This window comes from Eschrichtius robustus, chromosome 15 (assembly GCF_028021215.1).
Source record: "Eschrichtius robustus isolate mEscRob2 chromosome 15, mEscRob2.pri, whole genome shotgun sequence".
NCBI lineage: Eukaryota > Metazoa > Chordata > Mammalia > Artiodactyla > Eschrichtiidae > Eschrichtius > Eschrichtius robustus.
Window position 1 is genome coordinate 38,733,507 of NC_090838.1, and position 22,083 is coordinate 38,755,589.

General features: G+C 49.3%; 1 protein-coding gene across 1 annotated transcript in view; it reads left to right on the forward strand.

The window, feature by feature from the left end:
• The window catches only part of EPAS1 (endothelial PAS domain protein 1), an 89,056-nt gene that overhangs the window by 61,755 nt on the left and 5,218 nt on the right, over nucleotides 1-22,083 (forward strand). The window contains exons 6-12 of the mRNA XM_068564792.1: nucleotides 98-303; nucleotides 10,362-10,468; nucleotides 16,553-16,700; nucleotides 17,336-17,550; nucleotides 18,639-18,838; nucleotides 19,397-19,507; nucleotides 20,946-21,430. Of these exons, the coding sequence (XP_068420893.1) occupies nucleotides 98-303; nucleotides 10,362-10,468; nucleotides 16,553-16,700; nucleotides 17,336-17,550; nucleotides 18,639-18,838; nucleotides 19,397-19,507; nucleotides 20,946-21,430 (1,472 nt within the window). The remainder of the gene's footprint in view (nucleotides 1-97; nucleotides 304-10,361; nucleotides 10,469-16,552; nucleotides 16,701-17,335; nucleotides 17,551-18,638; nucleotides 18,839-19,396; nucleotides 19,508-20,945; nucleotides 21,431-22,083) is intronic.

Genomic DNA, 22,083 nt, shown 5'->3' on the forward strand with positions numbered 1-22,083 from the left:
TGTCAGGCCTGGGTTGGAGTCCCGAGTGCGCCGCCCCCCCCCCCCCCCCCCCCCCCGCTCTCAGCTCCACGTCTGACCCTCCGCGGCTGGTCTCCAGGTCCTGCACTGCACGGGCCAGGTGAAGGTCTACAACAACTGCCCCCCTCACAGCAGTCTCTGCGGCTGCAAGGAGCCGCTGCTGTCCTGCCTCATCATCATGTGTGAGCCCATCCAGCACCCGTCCCACATGGACATCCCCCTGGACAGCAAGACCTTCCTGAGCCGCCACAGCATGGACATGAAGTTCACCTACTGTGACGACAGGTGGGCCTCGCGGGGTGCGCGCGTATGCGTGTGTGTGCGTGTGTGTGCGCCTGTGGTCGGGGTGTGGGTCTGCGGCATTAATGTTATATTGCTGGGTGCAGGTCACTGTTGCATCCCGTCAGTGCCACCAAGGGGTTCCTCATACCATATTGGGCTGTCCCCTGTTGTCACAGCAGAGCTGATCTGGGGTGCCGCTGCTGTCGTGGTGGATCGCGGTGGTGTGTACATATTCCTCCACATATGTGTCAGGCTCCTAGGAAATCTCCAGGCCACTCTCCCTCCCCAGGAGATGAGGGTCTAGAGATCTCCATTAGCACCCCCAATTCAGAGGCCAGCTGGGAGCTTTGGTTTCTGGCCTGGAAGCTGCCCTACGGCCGCGTGGCTCGTGTGTGTTCTTTTCAGTGAATGAGCTCTTTCCTCGGCCTTTGCTCCTCCTGTGTCACCTCCATTCCAGCCACTGTCCAGTCTACTTTGGAAGGCTTTTCAAGGAAGGGTACTCAGCCAGACCCTAACCCCCAAAGCCAGGCCTAACTGGAGATTCTCTCAGGAGAGAACGTAGTGGTTAAGAGCCTTGATTCAGTGAGACAGCCTAAGTTCCAATCCAATAGGAAGTGTTCGGTGTTAGCTGTGGTCCTCACCCTAGATTGCTTCTTTATTAGAGTAGTTGAAAGAGCACCTAAGGCTGCACATGTAATCCATGTCACTCTAGTTTCAGCTTGAGGAGAGGCTCGAAACAGGTGGGGAAGAGGCTTGGGTTGCTGTGGAAGGGGCGGGAGGGATGGTTCTGACTCCCCCCTGCCTGTCCTCTGCCCTCCCCTCTGTGCCTGGGCATTGGGAACATGGGCGGATCGGGAGGTGGAAGGAGAAAGACAGGGAAGGATAGATGCCGTGGGCAGTGGCTGCCATCAGAGAGGGAAGGACAGGCCAGGAGCAGTGGCTGGGCCGGGCAGGCCTGGCTCCAGGAGCTGCCACTGCAGCCTGCTGACTAGTGCATGACCAGAGGTGGCCTTCAGGGATCTTGCCACCTGACCCCAATTTCAGCAGTGTCCAGAGTCACCACGTTTGTCCAGAGTTATAGTTTTTGTGGCAGCTCTTTGCTGCTCCAACCTCTCCCCTCTCACCTTCTAGGGTTTCTCCAGAAACCCTGAGATCTCAGCTTCCCCTTCTCTATAATGCAGATGAGAATACTGTCTGCACCTGTTTCACAGGATCAGTGTACGATGAGATGATGGCTATGGAAGCGCTTTGAAAACCACAAACCCCGTAACCGATGGGAGGCTTTTTGTTCCTGCTGATGTCTTGCTCCCTGTTTTTGTCCTCCCCCAAAGCTAGTCTCCCCACTAAACTCAAGGGGCCAAGACCACTTCTGGAGGCATGTAGAGGCTGGGGGCCTGGGAGAAGGAGAGACCCATCAGCAGGAAACTGCCTCACCTTCCCAGCCAGCAGGAAGCCAAAGACCCCAGGAGAGAGCTCCTGCTCAGCGCCCCCCAGGCCTGCCCACCTTTCTCTCTTCTGCTGGATGTCCCATGGGTGTCTGGATTTCTTCATGGGTGCGGCCCTACTTTCCAGGCTCAGCTGAGTTTCTCTCCCCTGATTCTAGACTGACCTGGTGTTGGCTGGTGCCACTCCAGGTTTAAGAACTTTTGTAAAAGTGTCCTTGAGCCACTCCTGTCCCCAGAGTGCTGGATTCAAGGCTCTCGGAGGTAGTGCGTAGTTCCAGATGTAGAAAGAAGCGCTCTAACCTCATAGGGAGAAAATGTCACGTGTGAAGACTTGTGTCCTGAAATTTTGACACAGTCAGCGTTTATCATGGCTGTTCAGATTGTCATTTTTGTGATACAAGGATAATTAGAGAGAGAGATTATTCCAAAGGCAGGCACCTGAGAAATCCATGCTGTGTGTAAGGTTATTTCTCAGAGGTAGTCTTTGTATTCCAAGAACCATCCTGGGCAGAAGATACAGTTTTGTTTTTGTTTTAATTATTAATTAATTAATTAATTTTTTTGGCTGTGCTGGGTCTTTGTTTCTGTGCGAGGGCTTTCTCTAGTTGCGGCAAGCAGGGGCCACTCTTCATCGTGGTGCGTGGGCCTCTCACTGTCACGGCCTCTCTTGTTGCGGGGCACAGGCTCCAGACGCGCAGGCTCACGTAGTTGTGGCTCATGGACCTAGTTGCTCTGCGGCATGTGGGATCTTCCCAGACCAGGGCTCGAACCCGTGTCCCCTGCTTTGGCAGGCAGATTCTCAACCACTGCGCCACCAGGGAAGCCCGAAGATACAGTTTTGTAATGTGCACCCCTCTCCGTAATCTTCTGAGACAAGAGAAATTCTGCCGCGTAGCCCGCGTGTCTCCAGCTTCGAGGTGGGGTGGGGCGGTGCGGTGCGGTGCTCCGCATGCCTTAACCTTGGAGCGGCTGGAGCAGTGCAGGCAGTGAAAGCTGCGTGTGAAGCACAGCCCTAATGTGACCCCAGAAGCGCTGGGAAAACCCTACTGTCCTAGAAAATCACTCCTCATCCCTAGATAACAGGAAAGAAGGATTTTTTTTTTTTAAACTTAAGACTTTGATCCTTGTTCGTGTGAAGGGAAAAAAATCCTCTGGAAAGGGTAATTTGAAGTTATCCCTCATTCATTATCTTGTTTTGAATGAATTTCAGGTCGTTTCTTGAAAGCATCTAACCTTTGGGTAAAAGGAAGAGGGGACAATAACATGAGCAATTGGGTGCCTAAGAGTGGAGAAGACCCTCTTGCCAGAAAGGGGAGGGGCCCTGCACTGACTTCTTAGTTTGGTTCAGGGCTGGTAGGCAGAGTCGATCCTGGCTTGACGGAACCTGTGATTTAGGGCTTTGTGACTCAGAGTGTGGAGGGTGATATTGCTTTATAAGGTTTGCTAGACACATTGCACTTTTAGCAGAATCTTGCCTTTCAAGAAACCTAATTACATGGCCCAAACTCTGAATTCAGAGGTGCTGGAAAGATGGATGCAGAGGCATCTAAAGACACAGAATGCTGTGCCACACAGAAGTTGTGTTTAACGGACTAGCAGATTAGTTAACAAGGGCACAGACATGGCTTAGACAGTTTATAAAGTGACTGTTTTAAGTCCTTAATACCTATGTGTTATTTCTCAATTGCCTTGATGAAGACTAGGATTTTTTGGTTTTGGTAGCTTGTCTTGTTTACACTTTTTGTATTGGGATGGGGAAGGATATACACATATTCATACTCTCTCTCTCTCTCACACACACACACACACACACACACACACACACCTCTTCCAAGATCAATGCTTCAAAAACCCACACTTACATATCATAGCAGGGTGGGGTGGGGGGCATTCCATTTTAATCAGGGAATTCACTAGATTTAATGACATCTGGCACACATGAGGGGCTGCGATTTCCCATAAAGGGGATTATTTTCCCAATGGGAAAGTTAGGAAGAATCTGATGAAAATGTAAGGCAAGTAGAACCCACAAAATCACTTTTGAGGCTGTTTGGTACTTTTTCTTAGATGTATTGAGACCATAGACATAAACAAACAAAAAAAGAGAAGGATCATGGAGAAAAAGGGGAGAACAGAGAGGAAAGGAGGGGGGAGCGACAAATAAAATAGAAAAGAGTACTCTAATCTTGTGTTTAAGTCTCAGGTTTCCAAAATCAACTGAACCTGAAACAACTTATTCTGAAACATCTGAAGTTGAATAAAGGAATGCAGATGATTCAAAATGCATTCATCCTGCTCCTCTTAACAGAGGGTCGGTCAGAGGACCATGTCAAGTCCTGTATTAATGATCTGAAACAGCAAATATTGTTAGAAGTGAATTCTATAACAATTTATATGTCAGTGACACTTATGTGTATATACAGTCAATTGCTCTAGATAGGGGGAGTAAAGTTGAGTAGCAGGTTTAAAGAAGAATATCCTGATTATCAGTGTAATGGATGATCTCGTCTCCATTACGATTCAGATAGAGGTGTTATACTCTGTCTCCTAAAATGAGCAGCCAATTAATGAACTGTTATTTATTGAGCATCTGCTATATATTTAACCCAGTGCCAGAGACTAATTATATCAAAGAAGAAAAGAGATGATTCCTGATCGCCAAGAGTTTGGAGTTTGAGACATGAGCAACTTAATGAACCATTCCCCCAAAAGGAAGACAAAAATTGTTCTCAAGTAGTTTAACTTTAAAACGGGGGTGGTTCTGGGACTTCCCTGGCGGTGCAGTGGTTAAGAATCGGCCTACCAGTGCAGGAGACACGGGTTCGATCCCCGGTCCGGGAAGATCCCACATGCCGCAGAGCAACCAAGCCCGTGCGCCGCAACTACCGAGCCTGCGCTCTAGAGCCTGCGAGCCACAACTACTGAGTCCGTGCGCTGCAACTACTGAGCCCATGCACCGCAACTACTGAAGCCCGCGCGCTCTAGGGCCCGTGTTCTGCAACTACTGAGCCCGTGTGCTGCAACTACTGAAGCCCACGTGCCTAGAGCCCATGCTTCACAACAAGAGAAGCCACCGCAATGAGAAGCCCACGCACCACAACAAAGAGTAGCCCCCGCTCATCGCAACTAGAGAAAGCCCGCACGCGGCAACGAAGACCCAATGCAGCCAAAAAATAAATTAAAATTAAAATTAAAAAAAAATAAAATGAGGTGGTTCTTAAATTCACGTGGAGGCGCCATCTAGTGGAGAAAGAGAATAACTGTGAAAGAAGCCAAGCCATCAAGGAGAGTGGGGCAAATCTATAACGCATATAATCCCACTGTGATTTTGTGTGTTTTATGAGTCTTCCTGTATGTTAGAAATAAATTATAAAAGCAAATTATGTGGATGAGAGAAGTATCACTGGGGGAAAAGTTATCATAATAGTAAAATTTTCAAATTAACAAGGAGGGTCCTGTAATTTTTACAGATAAAGAATTTGAGGGCAACCCTGTTTTGTCATTGGGTTAAGGCAGCGTAGGATGTAATAATATCAGGAGTTACAGTTTGATAAGTTAAGATGCCTGCATTTCAAATTCTGTGGATCAAATCTGCGGTGAATTCTTTTTATACGAAGAAGTTGGTAGTAGTGACGATGATACAAGTGAAGAGATAGTTGAGGATTGTAAAGAGGCTGTCAATAACATTATAGAGTCATGAGTTATAAAACACACACATCAAAACACCTGAAAAGCAACAGTATTAAAGTCGGAGAAGAAAATAGACTGACTTCGGGCAAATTAATAGTAAAAGATTATATACTTTCATTGTGTACTGAGATACATTTAACAAATTATTTTACTTTTTTTTAGAGGCTAAGTGGCATCTTTAATTCAAAGTGATCTTTCAGACTGATATATTACATGTCATTTTTAGTTTCATATTTAGTGTATTCTAAATATTTTTGCAGACATACACAGTAGTCTTTCTTTACCTATCTTATGTAAGACGGTATAGTGTGTTTCTTTAAATCCCTGAGTTAGAAGAAACTTTAAATGCTCTCCTTGTGCATCTGTGTCTCCTCCAAACGACGATGTTCTGAAATCAGCCCTAAGAAAGTTTGAACAGATTTATGAGAAGTGCTTGTATATCATCCTGTCTAATCTGCTTGAAATACTCCTTGGAAGAGGCAGCTCTACAAATCCTCTTTGGAATTTATTTCAAAGTGTAATAGACCTCACAATTCAAAAATTATTCCTCTGCATGATCTGCTTCTCTCCTGCTACAATTCAAGGCAAATTTCCCCTTCCTGCTTGTGGGTTTCAAGGTAATGAAAGGCAGCTGTAGCATTTGGTGGCACTCAGGGTCAGTCCAGGATTGAGCCAGGGCTACCCTCCTATGTATACTATGAATAAATTCACCCCAACTGTAACACATAACACTGATAGGATGGAAATTCATTATCCATTAACTATGGAGCTGGTTGTATAGATATTCACTTAACCGTGTACTACTGGAGGAAAACACAAGGCAAAAGTATTGTTGTTTAAAGCCAAGAAAATCTGGATAGAAATATATTAAAACAAATGTCATTGAAATCTGTGGTAGTGAATAGTTTGGATATTATTGGGGAAATGCAGTTTCAAAGCTAAAAGCACATACAGAAACCAAAATGAGGTGAGTCAAGTGTTGCCTAGGAGAGGGCATTGCCAGAAGGCAGGAAGGAAAGAAAGCAGACCTTAATAGAAGGATGGTTTTATTAGCAAATGCATTCCTTGGAAAACAAATAGGTGGTTATGAAGTACTTAAAACTTTTATCCTCTCAAATAGTTTAAATGCTCTCTAACCGTCCACGATTAGTTTACTGAGTGAATCCTGTACTCGTAGGGAACAGGGGTAAAAACTGCAGCCAGACCTTGTTTGACTCCAGGCTTGGCGTGTGAAGTAGGGAGCTTGCTGCCTCGTCCCTCGTGGGCGGGCGCGTGGTGGAGCCGCCTCAGGCCTGCACTGCATTCCTTCTGCCTAGGAGGCCACACGGCACTGACACTGCAGCCCAGCCGGAGAGTCCATTTCTTCCTAGCGCTCATCCACAGGTAGTCCATGTTGAAAAGGGCCTCGCAACATTTTTAAGGGTAAAGAGCAATGGACGAGCAGTAACTGTCATATTACATTGTGAGGCAGACCTGACTCTGAAATCCAGGGCCCAGCTGTCTGACCCACATATTTCCTTGGGGCGACACTAACTTCAGATTTTAACCACCTTTTTTTCCTCTCCATTCTCTAGTTTCTTTTTTTCTTTCTTCCTTCTGCCTCTGCCTCCTGGGGCTGCCTGTCAATGTCTACATTTCTCTCCTCACCTCATCCTTGATCTGGTTCTTTTCCTACTTTATTATTAAACAGGGACCTCTGTGCTTCTCATTTCTGAAGTCTGCTGAATTAAGTCCTTTTATATTTTCTTCCGCTCTACAAAGAGAACAGCACTACTGAGTTGACTTTTGAAATTTATGGGTGACCCCAAACTGATATTTTTTTTTCTCCAGAGAGTCAGGGCCCCTTAATTAGAAAGAACGAAAGAAAAAAAAAAAAATAGTTCCCCTGCCCCTGGTGAAGAGAGCAGATGAAATGGTGTTATCACAGCCCAGCTCCGGAGGCTTCCCTGGGACAGCGGGAAATGAGCAGGGAGGGCCCTTGTGTGCCGTGGAGGCCAACCCTATAAACAAACCGGGTTCGTTAGCCTCCCCGCTGGCGTCGGCATGCCTGCAGATTGAGGGCAATGACCATTAGCTTTGAGTTGGGGTTTCCTGGTTTTGTGAAGTCTGACCAGTCGAATGTTCTTCAATTGTGTTTGGGGTATGTGTATTTCCCAGTTTTTATAGTCGTCTGTTTAAAGGCATGAAGAAGGAGACGTTAAATATTTATTTTAGTTGACAAGATAAATGAAGGCTGCTACTGGGAAGAGAGCTGGCAATTCTGAAATCGAGGTTTGTTTGTCCACTTCCAAAACATGCCCATTGTGTGCCTCTGAATGGATGGTACATTAATTAGATTAAGAAATATTTTATTTGAGGCTGATTATAATAAACATTTACTTTGAGCATTTTAAAAGATTCTAATCTTGAAAGAAAGTGTAATCTCTTCACGGAGTAGAGTCAGATCTTTCCCAGAACAGCCTCATTTTTGAGGGTCTCTAGGAAACTCTAGACCTAGTTCAGGAACAGAAGTAGTTTATCTGGCACATTGGTGAGCCTGTAAATGGCCAGCCCGTTGCCAGCACAGCCCACCAGTGCAATTCTGATTCCCAGGCTAAGGCTGAAAGGCATGAGGCCCATCAGAAAAGCTACGTGGGTGTAGGAAAGGAAGGGCCAGCACTGTGCGGCCGTCTCCTTGTTCTCCCTGAATCTCCACCTTGGCTAAGGTGCCATGAATGCCAGCCCTGGAGGTAGGCCGCCGAGGAACATGTCTGTTGCTGATGAGTTCAGAGACCTCTCTGCTCCGGGCCAAGTGAGGGGACAGATCCTCCTGGTCTGAGACCAACTGGCTGGTGCAGGTGAGCTGCTGGAATCTCACTGGAGAAATCTCCGCTGGGCTAAATCAACTGAGATTTAAGCTTCTCAGCTCTGTTGTGTTGCCCGTTGTTTGACAAAGGCTTTAACCCCCAAGTCTCACCTAGGCAGAGAATTTGCCTCTTCTCTGCCCACTTCAACACCAGACACACCTTACGGAATGGAGAAAGGATGGATTGAACATCATGAGGGCTGCGCTGAAGGCTGTGTGTGTGCACCATCATGCACTGAGACAGGTGACCATGCTCTAGGAAGAAAAGTGGACCATTAGTGCCCAGGTTCCTTAGCAGTGCTGAGCTAGACAGGGCTCTGATTGTACCTTAGGCCCCCAAAGACTATCAGTCCATTGGTCGGCTACTCTAGCATTTACTGAGCACCCGTTGTAGTGGAGGCCAAAGGATAATGTGGTCCCTGAGCTCAGGGGTTGGCAGCCTAGGATGTGGAGAGAAGCAACACATAACTCCTTGTGACATTGTGTTTGCCTGTTAGGACTCGATGAGAAGGGGAACCTGGAGAAAGCTCCAGGGACAAGGCGAGACCTCGAGCTGGCCCTGTCATTGTCAGGGCTCGGAGGAGAGAAGGCCTCAAGGCTCTGCGGCAAGCATGGGTTTGCCAGGGGTGGGAACTGCGAGGAGAGGGGTCTACCGGGGAGGGGGGACCCGCCATGCTGCCGATCAGCTGCAAATCAGACTGCTTGGAAGATGGAGACAAGACTCTGGGGGCTTAGAAGTTAGGTGGAGTTTATTTACTCTGGATGTGGTTGGTCCTAGGTAAGCTGGAGATGCTTACGTAGAGGGGTGACAGAATGGAAATAATATTTTAGGATGATTTTGTCTGACCTGTTCAAAACCCGTATGGAGCGGGAGAGAGGAGTAGAGACAGGAGACCAAGGAGCCACGGCTTCTGCTTTCCTCTCCACACTGTTTTCCTCTCCAGCGTGGACAGGTGACAGGGCTGTGCCCCCGGAGTCATGTATTCCAAAATAGAGCTTGTAATGATGAGGATATAGCATCACTTCTTGCTCATGACAGGCTAAGTAAACAAGACAGTGAGCCCGTTAGAAAAAATGTGAGAGAACAAAGATGGTGAGAAATAATGTTTAGGTATGACGTGGGAAAGCAGTTAATCTGGTGGTTCTTGGGCAGGGCTTTGTTTATTTTAATGATTCCAGCACAGAGCAGAGGGTCCTCAGAGAGTTAAGTGATTCTTCATGGTTCTCCACATTTGCTTTTTCTCTGCCCACTTCCCATCTAAGGCAGACACCTTACACGGGAGCTGCCTATTTATCAGAGTGTAACAAAGAGGCACATTTCTAGGACTATGATTTTGTATCCGTTCCTCTCGGCACCTCCTGCCCTCCCTCCTTTCCTTGAGATAGGAAGAACAAGTAGGAGAACCCATGAAGGCAAACCTGATGTCTAGGAGGTATCTGAGGTCACCAGGCAGGACCCGAGGGGAGAAGGTTTAAGCACAGACAGGGCTCTACCTGCCTGGGTCCCTCCTCAATCCGTGGTTAACACACACGCAAAGGCCGCCTCCATGCTTTTCCCAACTTGGGACCACATAATTTTCACTTTTCATTTATATCGCCCTCTACTAGAATAAGCTGGAATAGTCAGGATGTTCCCGTTTTCGTTCTTGCTCTGTCCCCGGACACTTGTGTAGACATCAAGCAAATTGTCTACCCTCTCTGCATCTCTGCTCCCTTGTCTGCAAAAACTGTGGGTGGGGGGCAATGCGAGCCCCTTCCAGTGGTCACTGGAGCAAGGCACATGTGTCTATTTGGGGGTGGGAGGTAGGGAGCCCCTGAACAGGTGCTTTTCCTTCCTCCCCAGACACAATCCAGGAAGGGCAGGAAGAGTGGAGGTTCGGTAGACCCATAGTTGCAGGTTGACCACCGTGTTTGTTGTTGTTGTTTTTTTTTTTCGCTTGGATGAATGGTACGACCGGGATGTTTGGAGTGTGTTTCATTGAATGTGTGCATTTGAATTACCTTCTACATACAGGTCCTTGAGCCCCTTCTCATATTCATATGATCTTTCTCTTCCCCCTTGCTTTTTAAAAAATATTTAGAATCACAGAACTGGTTGGTTACCACCCTGAAGAGCTGCTTGGCCGCTCAGCCTACGAGTTCTACCATGCACTGGACTCAGAGAACATGACCAAAAGTCACCAGAACTGTAAGTTCCAGGAGTGCCCCATATGTCTGTGGAATCTGGCCTTGAGTGGGGTGTGACTGGTGAGAAAGGAGAAGATCCAGTCGCTTCCTTCACAGAGCCATCATCTTGTGTGGCAGACAAGACTCATGCCCTCAGGATGGTTAGAGAACCAAGGCTGCCACCATCCTGTATGACATGCTCATGCAAATTAGGAAAAGGGCACTTTTGGTAGGGGACACACAAACACACCAAGCCATACAGCCTGGAGAGTGGAAGGTGGGCTGAATCTCAGTCCCTACTTACCACCTCACTGAGCACACTTATGCAGTTAACAGTCTGCTTAACCTTATGGAACAGCCCCGTAGAGTGTAATACAAGACAGCATGTAATCAACTTGGGTTATGCTCTATAAAAACATGTACATCCATTCGAAGAAGAGGGCTGGGAGAGTTCAGGAAAAAAGACAGGGCACTTGAGTTGGACCTTGAAGGATGGGGGAGCATTGGTCTAAACAGAGGTAGAGGTTGCACGATACCAACCTAATAGACGTGTTGAGGTGGGCCCTGGTTTTCCAAGAGCTTGCTTGCTGAATCAAGAGAACTCAGTTGGGGAAGGCTGTCCAGGCAACCCAGTAATGGCGTGTGGAAATTGTGCCTTGCAGCTTGAAAAGAAAACCTGAATTATGAAAGGATTCTAGAACAGGGCTGTCCAATAGAACTTTCTACAATGGAAATGTTCTTCATCTGCGTAGTCCATAGGTGACCTATGCTGTATATTAAATATGTCTGGTGCAACTGAGGAACTGAATTTTTAAAACTTAGGTTTTTTTTTATAAATTTATTTTATTTATTTATCTTTGGCTGTTTTGGGTCTTTGTTGCTGTGCGCAGGCTTTCTCTAGTTGCAGTGAGGAGGGGCTACTCTTCGTTGCGGTGCGTGGGCTTCTCATTGCAGTGGTTTCTCTTGTTGCAGAGCGTGGGCTCTAGACGCGTGGGCTTCAGTAGTTGTGGCACGTGGGCTCAGTAGTTGTGGCTCACGGGCTCTAGAGCGCAGAGCTCAGTAGTTGTGGCACACGGGCTTAGTTGCTCCACGGCATGTGGGATCTTCCCGGACCAGGGCTCGAACCCATGTCCCTTACACTGGCAGGCAGATTCTTAACCACTGCACCACCAGGGAAGCCCTAAAATTTAGTTTTAATTAAATTTAAGTAGCCACACTTGGCTAGTGGCTGCCATATTGGACAGGGCAGTTCTAGTGCATTTCAGTTGACTATGTTCCCGATTAAGGCTTCCCATTTGCAGGTGATCGAAGACAATTTTCTTGAATCCGTACAGCCCATCAACATGCAAGGACTATGGGTCTATAACCCTATACCTGGCCTACTGGGGGAAACAGAAATTGATAGGATTGATCCCTGCCCTAAGGGATCTCATTTCTGCGGGAGAAGGAGGGCTGTGGGCTCCGTGGGAGCATGGTGGTTCATACCTTCTGCCTCAGTATCTAGCATAGTGTTTGGTACAGTACAGGCACTAAATGAATGATACACCCAAGGGCAAAAAAAACATATTTGGGAAAGAACGCTTCAAAATAAGTGCCCCCAGTGCAGATCGGGGTGCTGAGAGGATTACAGAAGGATTTAAAATTGGTAAGTCTGAGAAGATTCCTAGTGGCCCTTTTGGTCTTGGACTCCAAGGATTAGCTGTGGCCTTGGAGTGGCAATGAAGAAAATGGAAGTGCATTTATTTGTCCGTTGTTCCTAAATCCATCCATCTATCCCAAGGTTAGGACAGCTGAAGTTCAGATCAGCAGGCCATAAGCTGTATAGAAGCACAGTTAATATTCTCTTAAGGAATGAGATCTCTTTCTAATTGGTTTCTTTGCTTCGTCCTCATGGCTTTCGGGTTTGATCCAACAGTGCAACAGGGCCCCTAATGATATCTCAAAGAAGTTTCTCATTGTGTTCTCCGGCAAAAAAACAAACAATCCAGATTCCCCATTCAGGGACCCAGGGATGCGGGAGGGAGGTGGAGGTACTTTTGTGCGCCCATGGATGTGGCCCAGCTCTAGCCTGCCCCAGCTTTGAAACTGTAGGATGTGGCTCCAGCCTCCACTCTGGGATTCCCCATGCTTTTCTGGTCCATGGCGGTTTCAGCTCCCAAAGTCATCCTGGTACTGGAACTCAGGGACCTGGCTCTGGCCCAGCTTACCCACTGATTCCCAGTGCCTGGCTTTCTGGGGCTTCCCTCCTTTAGATGTAAAACTGGGGAAAAGCCTAGCCTTCCTTCTCAGCCAAGGGTGAGTCAAAGTAGAGGACAATAGCAAAAGTTTCTGGAAATTCTTGCAGGACAGTATTGTACTTTACCTTCTGGGGTGGGAAAGTAGAGGAAACTACTGTCAAAGAGAACAAAAATGATGGCTTCTCACTAGGCCTATGAAAAGGATTTTTTTTTTTTCCTTCTCTTAGAAAATCTTTGATCCTTAAAAAAGAGCTGGGGTAAAAAATTGTCGTATTAGTTTTCTGCTGAATCCAGGGGAAATATGGTGCAGATTTATTGAATCTGTGGTTTTAAGCATTAGGCACACTTAAAGGTAATTCACAACCCAAATGGAAATCACAGGTTCCCTTCTTCCCCTGATGGAGCCAAGTAAAGCAGCTCTGAGCTCAGAGGCCTCTACTCAGCCAGCCTGAATCCAGCAAAGGGAGATCTGCATGGGGTGGAAATTGGGTTAACGCCAGCTAAACAGAAGCATCTATTTCTGTTTCTCTTTCCCTCTCTCCTTTTCTGTCTTTCTCAATCTCTCTCTCTCTCTCTCTCTTTGTCCCTCTGACTCTGTCTTTCTTGTTGGGTTTATGCAGATAAAGTTGCACCACAGACCCACACTCATACTGTGGAATAATTGGAGGCCCAGGCTTGAGGCTCATCCAGGTTTACACACCAGCATCCCGAATTTATGCACGTATGTGTGTCTTAGCCTGTGAAAGTTTACCGTTGAAATTACTGGGGAAGCTCAGACCTCAAACCAAATTTAAATAATTGAAAGCCATCATTTCCAAATGGATTAGTAATTTATACATTGTTACCCTCAGAAGGTAAGGGTTTGGGGGAAGGGGGGTTGGTTTCTCTTTGTTGTGTGAGGACATTATGTGCTCTTAGGAAAACAAGATTAAAGGCCATAAAAAGCCTATCTACCAAGTAGCAGGCCCCTCACCAAGGCTGGCATTAATGAGCAGATGATTAGAAAGCTGGCGTAATTATATTCTACTGACAGAGCAGGCCCTCGCCTGCAATCGCTAGAAATGCAGTTAAAAACCTTTGCTCACTGCACTGTTTAATCAAAAAGAATAAGATCCCTGAATCTTGTCTGCATTAAGAATAAGTTAATAAGTTAATGAATAAGTTAACTCCAGGCACTTGAAATTGTGCAAGAATCATGTCTCTCGGGCACGGGAGCCTCAATGGGGTAGATAAAGGGAGATGAGGGAGGACAGTTATTTCTTTGGCCAAAGGGTCCATGATGGTTTAGGACAGCAGCAACCACCAATTCAGTCTTCCTATTGAAGTGTCGCCCGGGGGCATGTAGTAGGAGGGCACTGTACTGCGGGCCACAGGCTGTCGAGTAACCCAGACTGTTGTCCTGTGTGATGTAAAGCAGGTCACAATCCCTCTGGCCTTAGTTCCCTCATGTTAAAAAAAAGATGGTATCTGTCTTCCCTACAGCACAGGATTTTATTAAAAAGATTAGACAATGACGATATGACCACTTTGGAAAATAACTTGGCCGTATCTTATAAAGGAAACGTGTACTTACCCTATGACCCAGCCATTGCACCCCTAGCTGCACTCGCACTGTATGTCCATACAAAGATTTGTACACAAATGTTTATAGCACCTTTATTCATTATAACCAAAAACTGAAAACAATACAAACATCCATTGACAGGTGAATGGATAAATTAGTTATGGTATCTCCATGCAGTGGAATATTACTTAGCAATGGAAAGCAAACCGGGAATGCCTACAACAACATGAGGGCTCTGGGAAACATGCTGGGTGAAAAGAAAGCAGACACGAAAGAGCTCTTGTATGATCCCACTTACATGTGAATGGAGAGAAGATCATTCCTATGTATAGCGACAGAAAACAGATCAGTGGCTGCCTGGGACCAGGGGTGGCAATGGGGATTGACTGTCAAGAGGTATAAGATATTTGGGAGGTTGGATGATGGAAAGTTCTATACCTTTGATTGTGGTGACTGTTACAAGGGTCTATACAGTCGGCAAAACTCATTGATCTGTGCTTAAAATGGGTGCATTTTTTAGTGAAGGTAAATTAAACCTCACCAAAGTTGATTTTTTTTAAATGCAAACAAAACCAAAAAAACTTAGGACCCTTTAATTTGGACTATAAGCCTGTCTACTGTTTCCACTGAGGGGGCCTTTCAGCAAATCAGTCTAAGCCTCAGTTTATTCAGATGGAAAACAGGAATAATGGATACCTCGTGGTGTCACTGTACAGTGAACGAGGTGATGCTGACACTAATCCCGTGGATGCTTTATGTGCCAGGCACCGTTCCAGTTCCTTTGCAGAAATGAATTTATCTTACGAGATGGTTTTGAACCCTGCAAAGCACGATACACATGTAAGTTATGTGTAGCACGGTTACAGTGCTTCCTGTAGCTTGGAGGGGATTGTTAATTTCTGAACAGGGGGAAATGTGCCAAGAAAAACATAAATGTGAAGGATTACAAGCATGGTTAGTACGAACCGAGCTACATTCCTCAACCACACAGTGTGGTGAATGGGGAGTGATTCCCGAGCCTACACGGAAAAGTGGGGAGCTTCGCGACGTTTACAGAGAGTCTGCATGTTCTCCCACAGGGCCCCTTGTGACATTATCTACAGACGTGTCCTGTAGACGTGACAGGGCCTGGGCACTGTACATGTTAGTAACTTTGGAGCAGAGGGGCTTTTCCTATACAGCATTTGTCAGTGACATTCAGCCACATTTTTGTACCTGATAAACCAGGCAGGCAGATTTGGTCCTCAGTACAAACAGCTATGGGACACTGCGTACTAATAATTATTATCATTACTGTTATTATCATCAATACCCCATTTTGCAGATGAGGAAAACCGAAACCAAGATTTCCTAATCCTGCCAGCATGCTTCTTTCTCTGTGATTTGGGGGTTTCTGAGACTGGGATTCAGAAGAATGAATTCCCAAGAAAGAAAGTAAATGGGCAGTTCAGAAAGCTATCAGAAATCCTAACATTAGTAAACTTTCATTTAAAGGGACTTGATTCTTTTTTTAATGGGAGCAGATAGAGCATTCTGGACTGGGGAAGAGGACAATCTGGGATGCAGGGCCCTTTCCCCGATGTTTTCATAGAGTAAAACAAATGTTAAATGAACATTTAGAACATTCTGGAAGAGGAAAGAAGTCATACGCAGGCAGCCTAGCTGGGCAGCTGGCAGGACTTACCAGGGCTTTGACGAGGCTGTGTGTAGAGGCTGGCGGGGGGCTTGCTGCTGCCTTTGCTGTGGGTCACAAACTTGCTGTGGCCCGAAAGGCGGCAGGTCTGACGGATGACCTGGAACAATCGAGGATTATCTGGGGGTTTCTTTAAACTGCTTTTATTCACAAGCAGAGTACTGATGGTGGGTCTGCTACCAGCGGCTGCCCGAGGACAGGCGTTCTCCACGCTGCTTGGAAGTACCCTGCCGCCTGTAGTGTGAGGCAGAGGAGGCTCGCCTGTTCGCTGCGTGCCCGTTTGGATCCAGAGGGCACCCCCATGGAGAGGCTTCCTCTCATTGACCTTGGGGGGAAAGGAAGGGCAGGTGCTGCTCCTGGTTTCTGCTCCCAGCTGAGCCAGGGGTGAGCCAACTTGTCAAGGGCTTGGCGACGGCCACTCCCTCACAGCCAGCCTAGGGAAGTCAGTTAACCTCTCTGGTTACTTTCCTCATGTTTAGCATGAAGAGTTGGGCGAGATGCTCTAAGCTCCCGTCCAGCTCATTCTCCCCCATCTTTCCCCTGCACGCTGCCCTCCCCATGGGGTCTCCCTCCCCCGCCTCCTGACCTCAGGCTCCATTTCTCCTCCCCTAGTGTGCACCAAGGGTCAGGTGGTGAGTGGCCAGTACCGGATGCTTGCGAAGCACGGGGGCTACGTGTGGCTGGAGACGCAGGGGACGGTCATCTACAACCCTCGCAACCTGCAGCCCCAGTGCATCATGTGTGTGAACTACGTCCTGAGGTGAGTGTGTGAGGGCCAGGGGGCCACAGGCTGGGGTGCAGGGTGCTCCTGAGACTGAGGACACAGCCTTTCAGAACCCGGCACCACATGGGCGAGCTCTTTTGCAGTGGGCGTCCTGGGAACAGTGGACCACTGGGATTTCCCCTTTACAGGCTTTTTCTGCCCCTTCCCCCTTTGTCTGTCATCTGTCATGCCTCTGACCCACGTGGGGAGGCAGCTAGAACACAGCCGTCACTTAAGTGCTTTCTGAATGGGAACCAAGGGAAGAGAACCACGGTTACTTTTTGGGAGAAGATGTAACACCTTTGCTCGGTAGCACCTGGGAAGAAAGCTAGAGAAAGTCATTGCTGGGGTGAAACAAAAGCAAAAGCCTTCAAGTCTCATGCATACCACGCAGCCCACGTACGATATTAACACAGCATCCAAGACAGATACATACTCAGCAGGTGCTCCCCGCGTCACTAGCTCCACGACTCCAAACTTCCATTGCACGGTTCTTTACGGAATGCCAACACACCGTCCATACCCATGTTTTTGTCTGAGAGGCTTAGCTATCAGGACTTCCATGTGTCTGGAGAGTAAAAGGGTTTTGCTGGAAAATGTGGACGGTCTGAAGCTCGCTCTTGTCCCACCAGTGAGATTGAGAAGAACGACGTGGTGTTCTCCATGGACCAGACGGAGTCCCCGTTCAAGCCGCACCTGATGACCATGAACAGCATCTTTGACAACAGTGGCAAAGTGGCTGTGTCTGAGAAGAGCAACTTCCTGTTCACCAAGCTGAAGGAGGAGCCCGAGGAGCTGGCCCAACTCGCACCCACGGCAGGAGATGCCATCATTTCCCTGGATTTCGGTGGGTGCTTCTTAGCTGAGCCAGGGCCTGTCGAACCCTCTTGGGGTGGGGAGAGGCCTCCCTGGCCACAGCTTTTTCCTTAAGCAGAGCTGCCATGTGCCTTCCCCGAGTCTTGCTGATCATCCGTTGGTGGCCAGACCCCATGCTGGGCACGTGCACTCACCGCAGCATAAGACCGTTCTATTTCTGACCTCGTAAAGCGCTGAGCGGGGGCGGGGGTGGGGTGTTCTGGTCGATCCTCCACCGTGGGGAGGGGGAGCCTGAGACGAGAGAGTGGGGCAGCAAAGGATCTGCTCCGAGGCCATGGGCATCTTTCCACAGGGTGGGCAGATCTCCATCTGCGCCTTGAAGGACCGATTGCTTGTTTAGGCAGAGGCCTGCTAGGTTGAAATCATGTTGGGAGAAATCCTTCCAGAAACGTGGATGGAGAAAAGATTCAGGCCCAGGAGTAAGCCCTCGAATGCACTCTTTAAACATTTGCCTGTCCCACGGGGATGCGAGTCCTGGTGGCCCCAGCGGAGTTTTTCAGCTCTTGCCCCGTGCTCTGAACGCGGGAAGCCCCTTCTTCCCCATGTTGCAACCCACGGTCACCCCCCAGCCTTGCTGTGGCCGCTCAAGGAACAGCTCCACCTCCCTGTGCTTGCTCTGGACTGGCTCAGCCCCGTTAGATGTGTTCGTGAGAGGCCACAGGGGAACAGTGATCCCAGAGAATCACAGAGAGCAGCCCTGGGACAAGGAGTCACGCAGCTTCCCAGTTCTGTGGCAGTCATGAGGCAAACTGCCCAGTTTTCCTAACCTCCTCCTCTACGTTCTGGATTGCCCTTCAGGGAAGATTGGCTCCTCATACATTTAGTCTCTGAAAATTAAAGGCTCCAGGAGGGTGTTCCCATTGAAGGGAGTCTGTACATTGAACCACAGCCCCAGTTGAAGGCCCCTTTGTCCCAGCGAAGCCTCAGCACACGGGGGGCCTAGCCCCAGGCACGCCACAGGCCCTTTTCGGATCACTTGTGCGTCCTTGTTGCTTCCTCTGCCCTGGGGTGAGCCCAGCAGTTGCGGGTGCTAACCAAGCCAGGCCCTTGTCTCCACAGGGAGCCAGAACTTTGAGGAGTCCTCAGCCTATGGCAAGGCCATCCTGCCCCCAGGCCAGCAGTGGGCCGGAGAGCCGAGGAGCCACGGCGCCCACACTGAGGCCGGGAGCCTGCCCGCCTTCACCGTGCCCCAGGCAGCCGCCCCGGGGAGCACCACCCCCAGTGCCGCGAGCAGCAGCAGAAGCAGCAGCTGCTCCACGGTGAGCGCCCCCTGGGGTTGAGGCCATGGAGAGGGTGGGCTCCTCCTCTGGCTGCTGCCGGATGGCTGAGTGGACAGGCCAGACCCAAGTCCTGCCCTCCTCCTACTCAGGTTACACTGGAGCCCCCTAGGGGGGCTGTGACACTTAACTTGCCACGCATTAGAGCTGTGTGCTTGCTGTCAGTACCCACCCCACCCCCATCTATGGGATAAGGTCCTTGAAGACAGGGGCCGAGTGGCACACGGCTGTGAGCCCCGAGCTCAGTCCCCATGCGGGGCAGTAACCATCCTGCTGGGGGCACAGAGCCACACAGTTTGCAGAGCCCGGCCAGCCATGCCTCTCTCCTGTTTGCTGGTCAAGACAGCCTCATTTTATGACGAGGAGACTGAACTCAGAGAGGTTCACACAGCTCGTAGGGAGTGGCTTCTTTACAAATTCTTATTCCGTGGAATAGAGTTGAATCTGTGGGTCCAGAAATGTATTTCTCCTTCCACCTTGGACTTCTGGGGAAACCAGTGCCGCAGCCTTGACCTGGTTGCCTTCCTTCCTGGCCCTCAGCCCAGCAGCCCTGGAGACTATTACACATCTCTGGATGATGATCTGAAGATTGAAGCAATCGAAAAGCTCTTTGCCATGGATACAGAGGCGAAAGACCCGTGCAGCACCCAGGTAGGTGGCCGTGGGGAAGATTGGAGTGGCGGGCCAGGCCTACCATGAAGGCTGAAGTCTCTTCTTGCAGCCTCAGCCCTTTGTTGCAAAGACTAGTGGGAATGCTTGGCCAAGGCCACAGTCCCTTAACTGAGTGAGGGTGCAGGGAAACAGAGCCTGTGGTCGTCTGCTTCTCCCACTTCTGCCCTCTGCTTTACCCATGTCAAATCCAGCTCTTCTACTTTTAACTCTCGATATATTTATGTCCTACTAACTTGGATATTAATGCTCATGAAAACGAAAACTACAACTGAACCTTTCTTTAAGGAGCCCTGCATTTAAAAAGCATACCCAGATGTATACGACTTTTATAAGCATAGGGAACAATTATTCCCTTTACAAACATTTCCATTTTAGGATTCTTTGAAATAACTTATTTTAAATGCATTTTAAAATGACATCTGACAAATTTTTGTTTACACGTAACTTTTCAGAAACATATTACATAAGGCCAAACGTCTTGTAAAACCTGTGTAAACAAACAGGCTAGGGTGTGGGTGGATGGGCATGTGGGTCACAAAACCCAAAGGAAAATCATTCATCCCCATTTGTCTTAGTCTGGGTTATTCATCCAGATTTCTGCCTTGCCTCCTCAGTTTGTATCTTTGTTCTGCAAAACTTTCCCTATTTCTATCCTGCACGTTCTTCTCTGAACTCCTGTTAAGATTTATTACTTAGTATTTGGTTATCACTGGCTGCTTCTGCTCTTTAACCATTTCAGGTGGTTGTAATCAGTTGCATCCTCCCAGTGAGGGCTGAAACATTTGTTTTTCTGCATCTGCTTGTGAGAATTCCCTACGGTGCCCATCATGGTAGTGGGAACCTGAGGGTCCATGTCTGCGTCCTTGTTGATCAGAATGAAGGTCCCACGGGTAGCACTGGGCCATGGTTACCCTATGAGCAGTCCACCGATACACCCTGGGCACGTGAGGTGATGAAGACAAAGCTGCCCTTGGCCCCCTGGGAGCCATCGTGCTCACCGGAGTGGGCAGGGATGGCTTCGTGGAAGAGGTGGTGCCTGCCCAGCGTGTGGGAGTGAAGGCGGAGTTCGGACTGGGAGACAGGAGAGCATTTTGGGCTGGATGGGGGTGGTGACAGCAGGGGGTGCGTGGAAGGATGCCTGAGTGGAGACTCATATGACTGGGGATTTGTGGCACAGGCTGACCAAGGGAGAAAATGCACGGGAAGCTGCCGGCGCCTGCCGGGAGACCTTGCACACTCAGCGGACACATCTGAGTTTTCTTCTCCTGGGCCCTGAAGGCCTTAGCACTGTCAGGCCGTGCGGGAGGAATGCCTCTGGCAGGGGTGGGGTGGTGAGGACGAGGGGCTAAGATGGAACAGTATCCCTGAGGCAGCGCCAGCTGCTGAGCTGCTTGGCCTGTGGTCTGTGTCTCCTCAGACGGACTTCAATGAGCTGGACCTGGAGACCCTGGCGCCCTACATCCCCATGGACGGGGAGGACTTCCAGCTCAGTCCCATCTGCCCTGAGGAGAGCCTCGTGCCGGAGACACCCCAGTCCACCCCCCAGCACTCCTTCAGTACCATGTCGAACATCTTCCAGCCACTGGCCCCGATGGCCTCTCACAGCCCCTTCCTCCTGGACAAGTATCAGCTGGAAAGCAAGAAGATAGAGCCCGAGCAGCGGCCTGTGTCCTTCATCTTCTTTGACGGCGGGAGCAAGGTGTCCCTGCCACAGTGCTGTGGCCAGACCTGCACCCCTCTCTCCTCCATGGGGGGCAGATCCAACACACAGTGGCCCCCTGATCCGCCATTACACTTGGGGCCCACGAAGTGGCCCGGTGAAGATCAGCACGTGGAGTCCTTGGGGGCCTCGCCATTGGGGCCCCCCATCACTGCACCCCATCTCTCCATGTTCAAGAAGAGGTAAGTGGCAGAGACACTTGGCTGCTTCAGCAAAGGCTGTGCTGTACAGGGAGGGGACAGACAGGTGCCCCGAAAGGCCCCCCCGCCCCATCACCAATTCCCACTCCACAGGGGTGTGATACTCCACTCAGCCCTTCTCAGAACTTTGAGAGCTTGGGCTTTAGGGGACTCGCCCCTAGGTATGTGAGGCCTCGAGTGGGACACGTTTTATCAGGGCTGGAGGACACCACGAGGGGCCTGCGGCCAGGGAGAGAAGGAGCTTGTCCAGGGCCCTGAGCACCAGTGGCTCTCTGGACCACCCCTCAGAGCGCCACGTTTTATGCAGAGCTCGTGAGCTGAGCCGCACAATACCCATACGCACACCACAGAGGGATGGTTCCTTGGCTCGGCCGTGGAAGCCTGGTTGAGAAAAGCGAAAAGATGCCCGTGCCTTCCCCCTGCCGTCGGCTGCCGGGGTCCAGCACACCCTCCCCATCCTGCCTTCCCCCAGCTGCTGCCAGTCTCCCCCCGCCACAAGTCCCTTCCACCCACTGGGAGCTCACCTCAAGCCCCCAGGGCCCATGGATTAGGCTTCCTCGGGGCCCTTGCCTTCTACAGAGCCCCCTCCCTGGTTCTCGGTGGGGAGCAGTCCGGGCAGGGCAGGGGCGACGGGG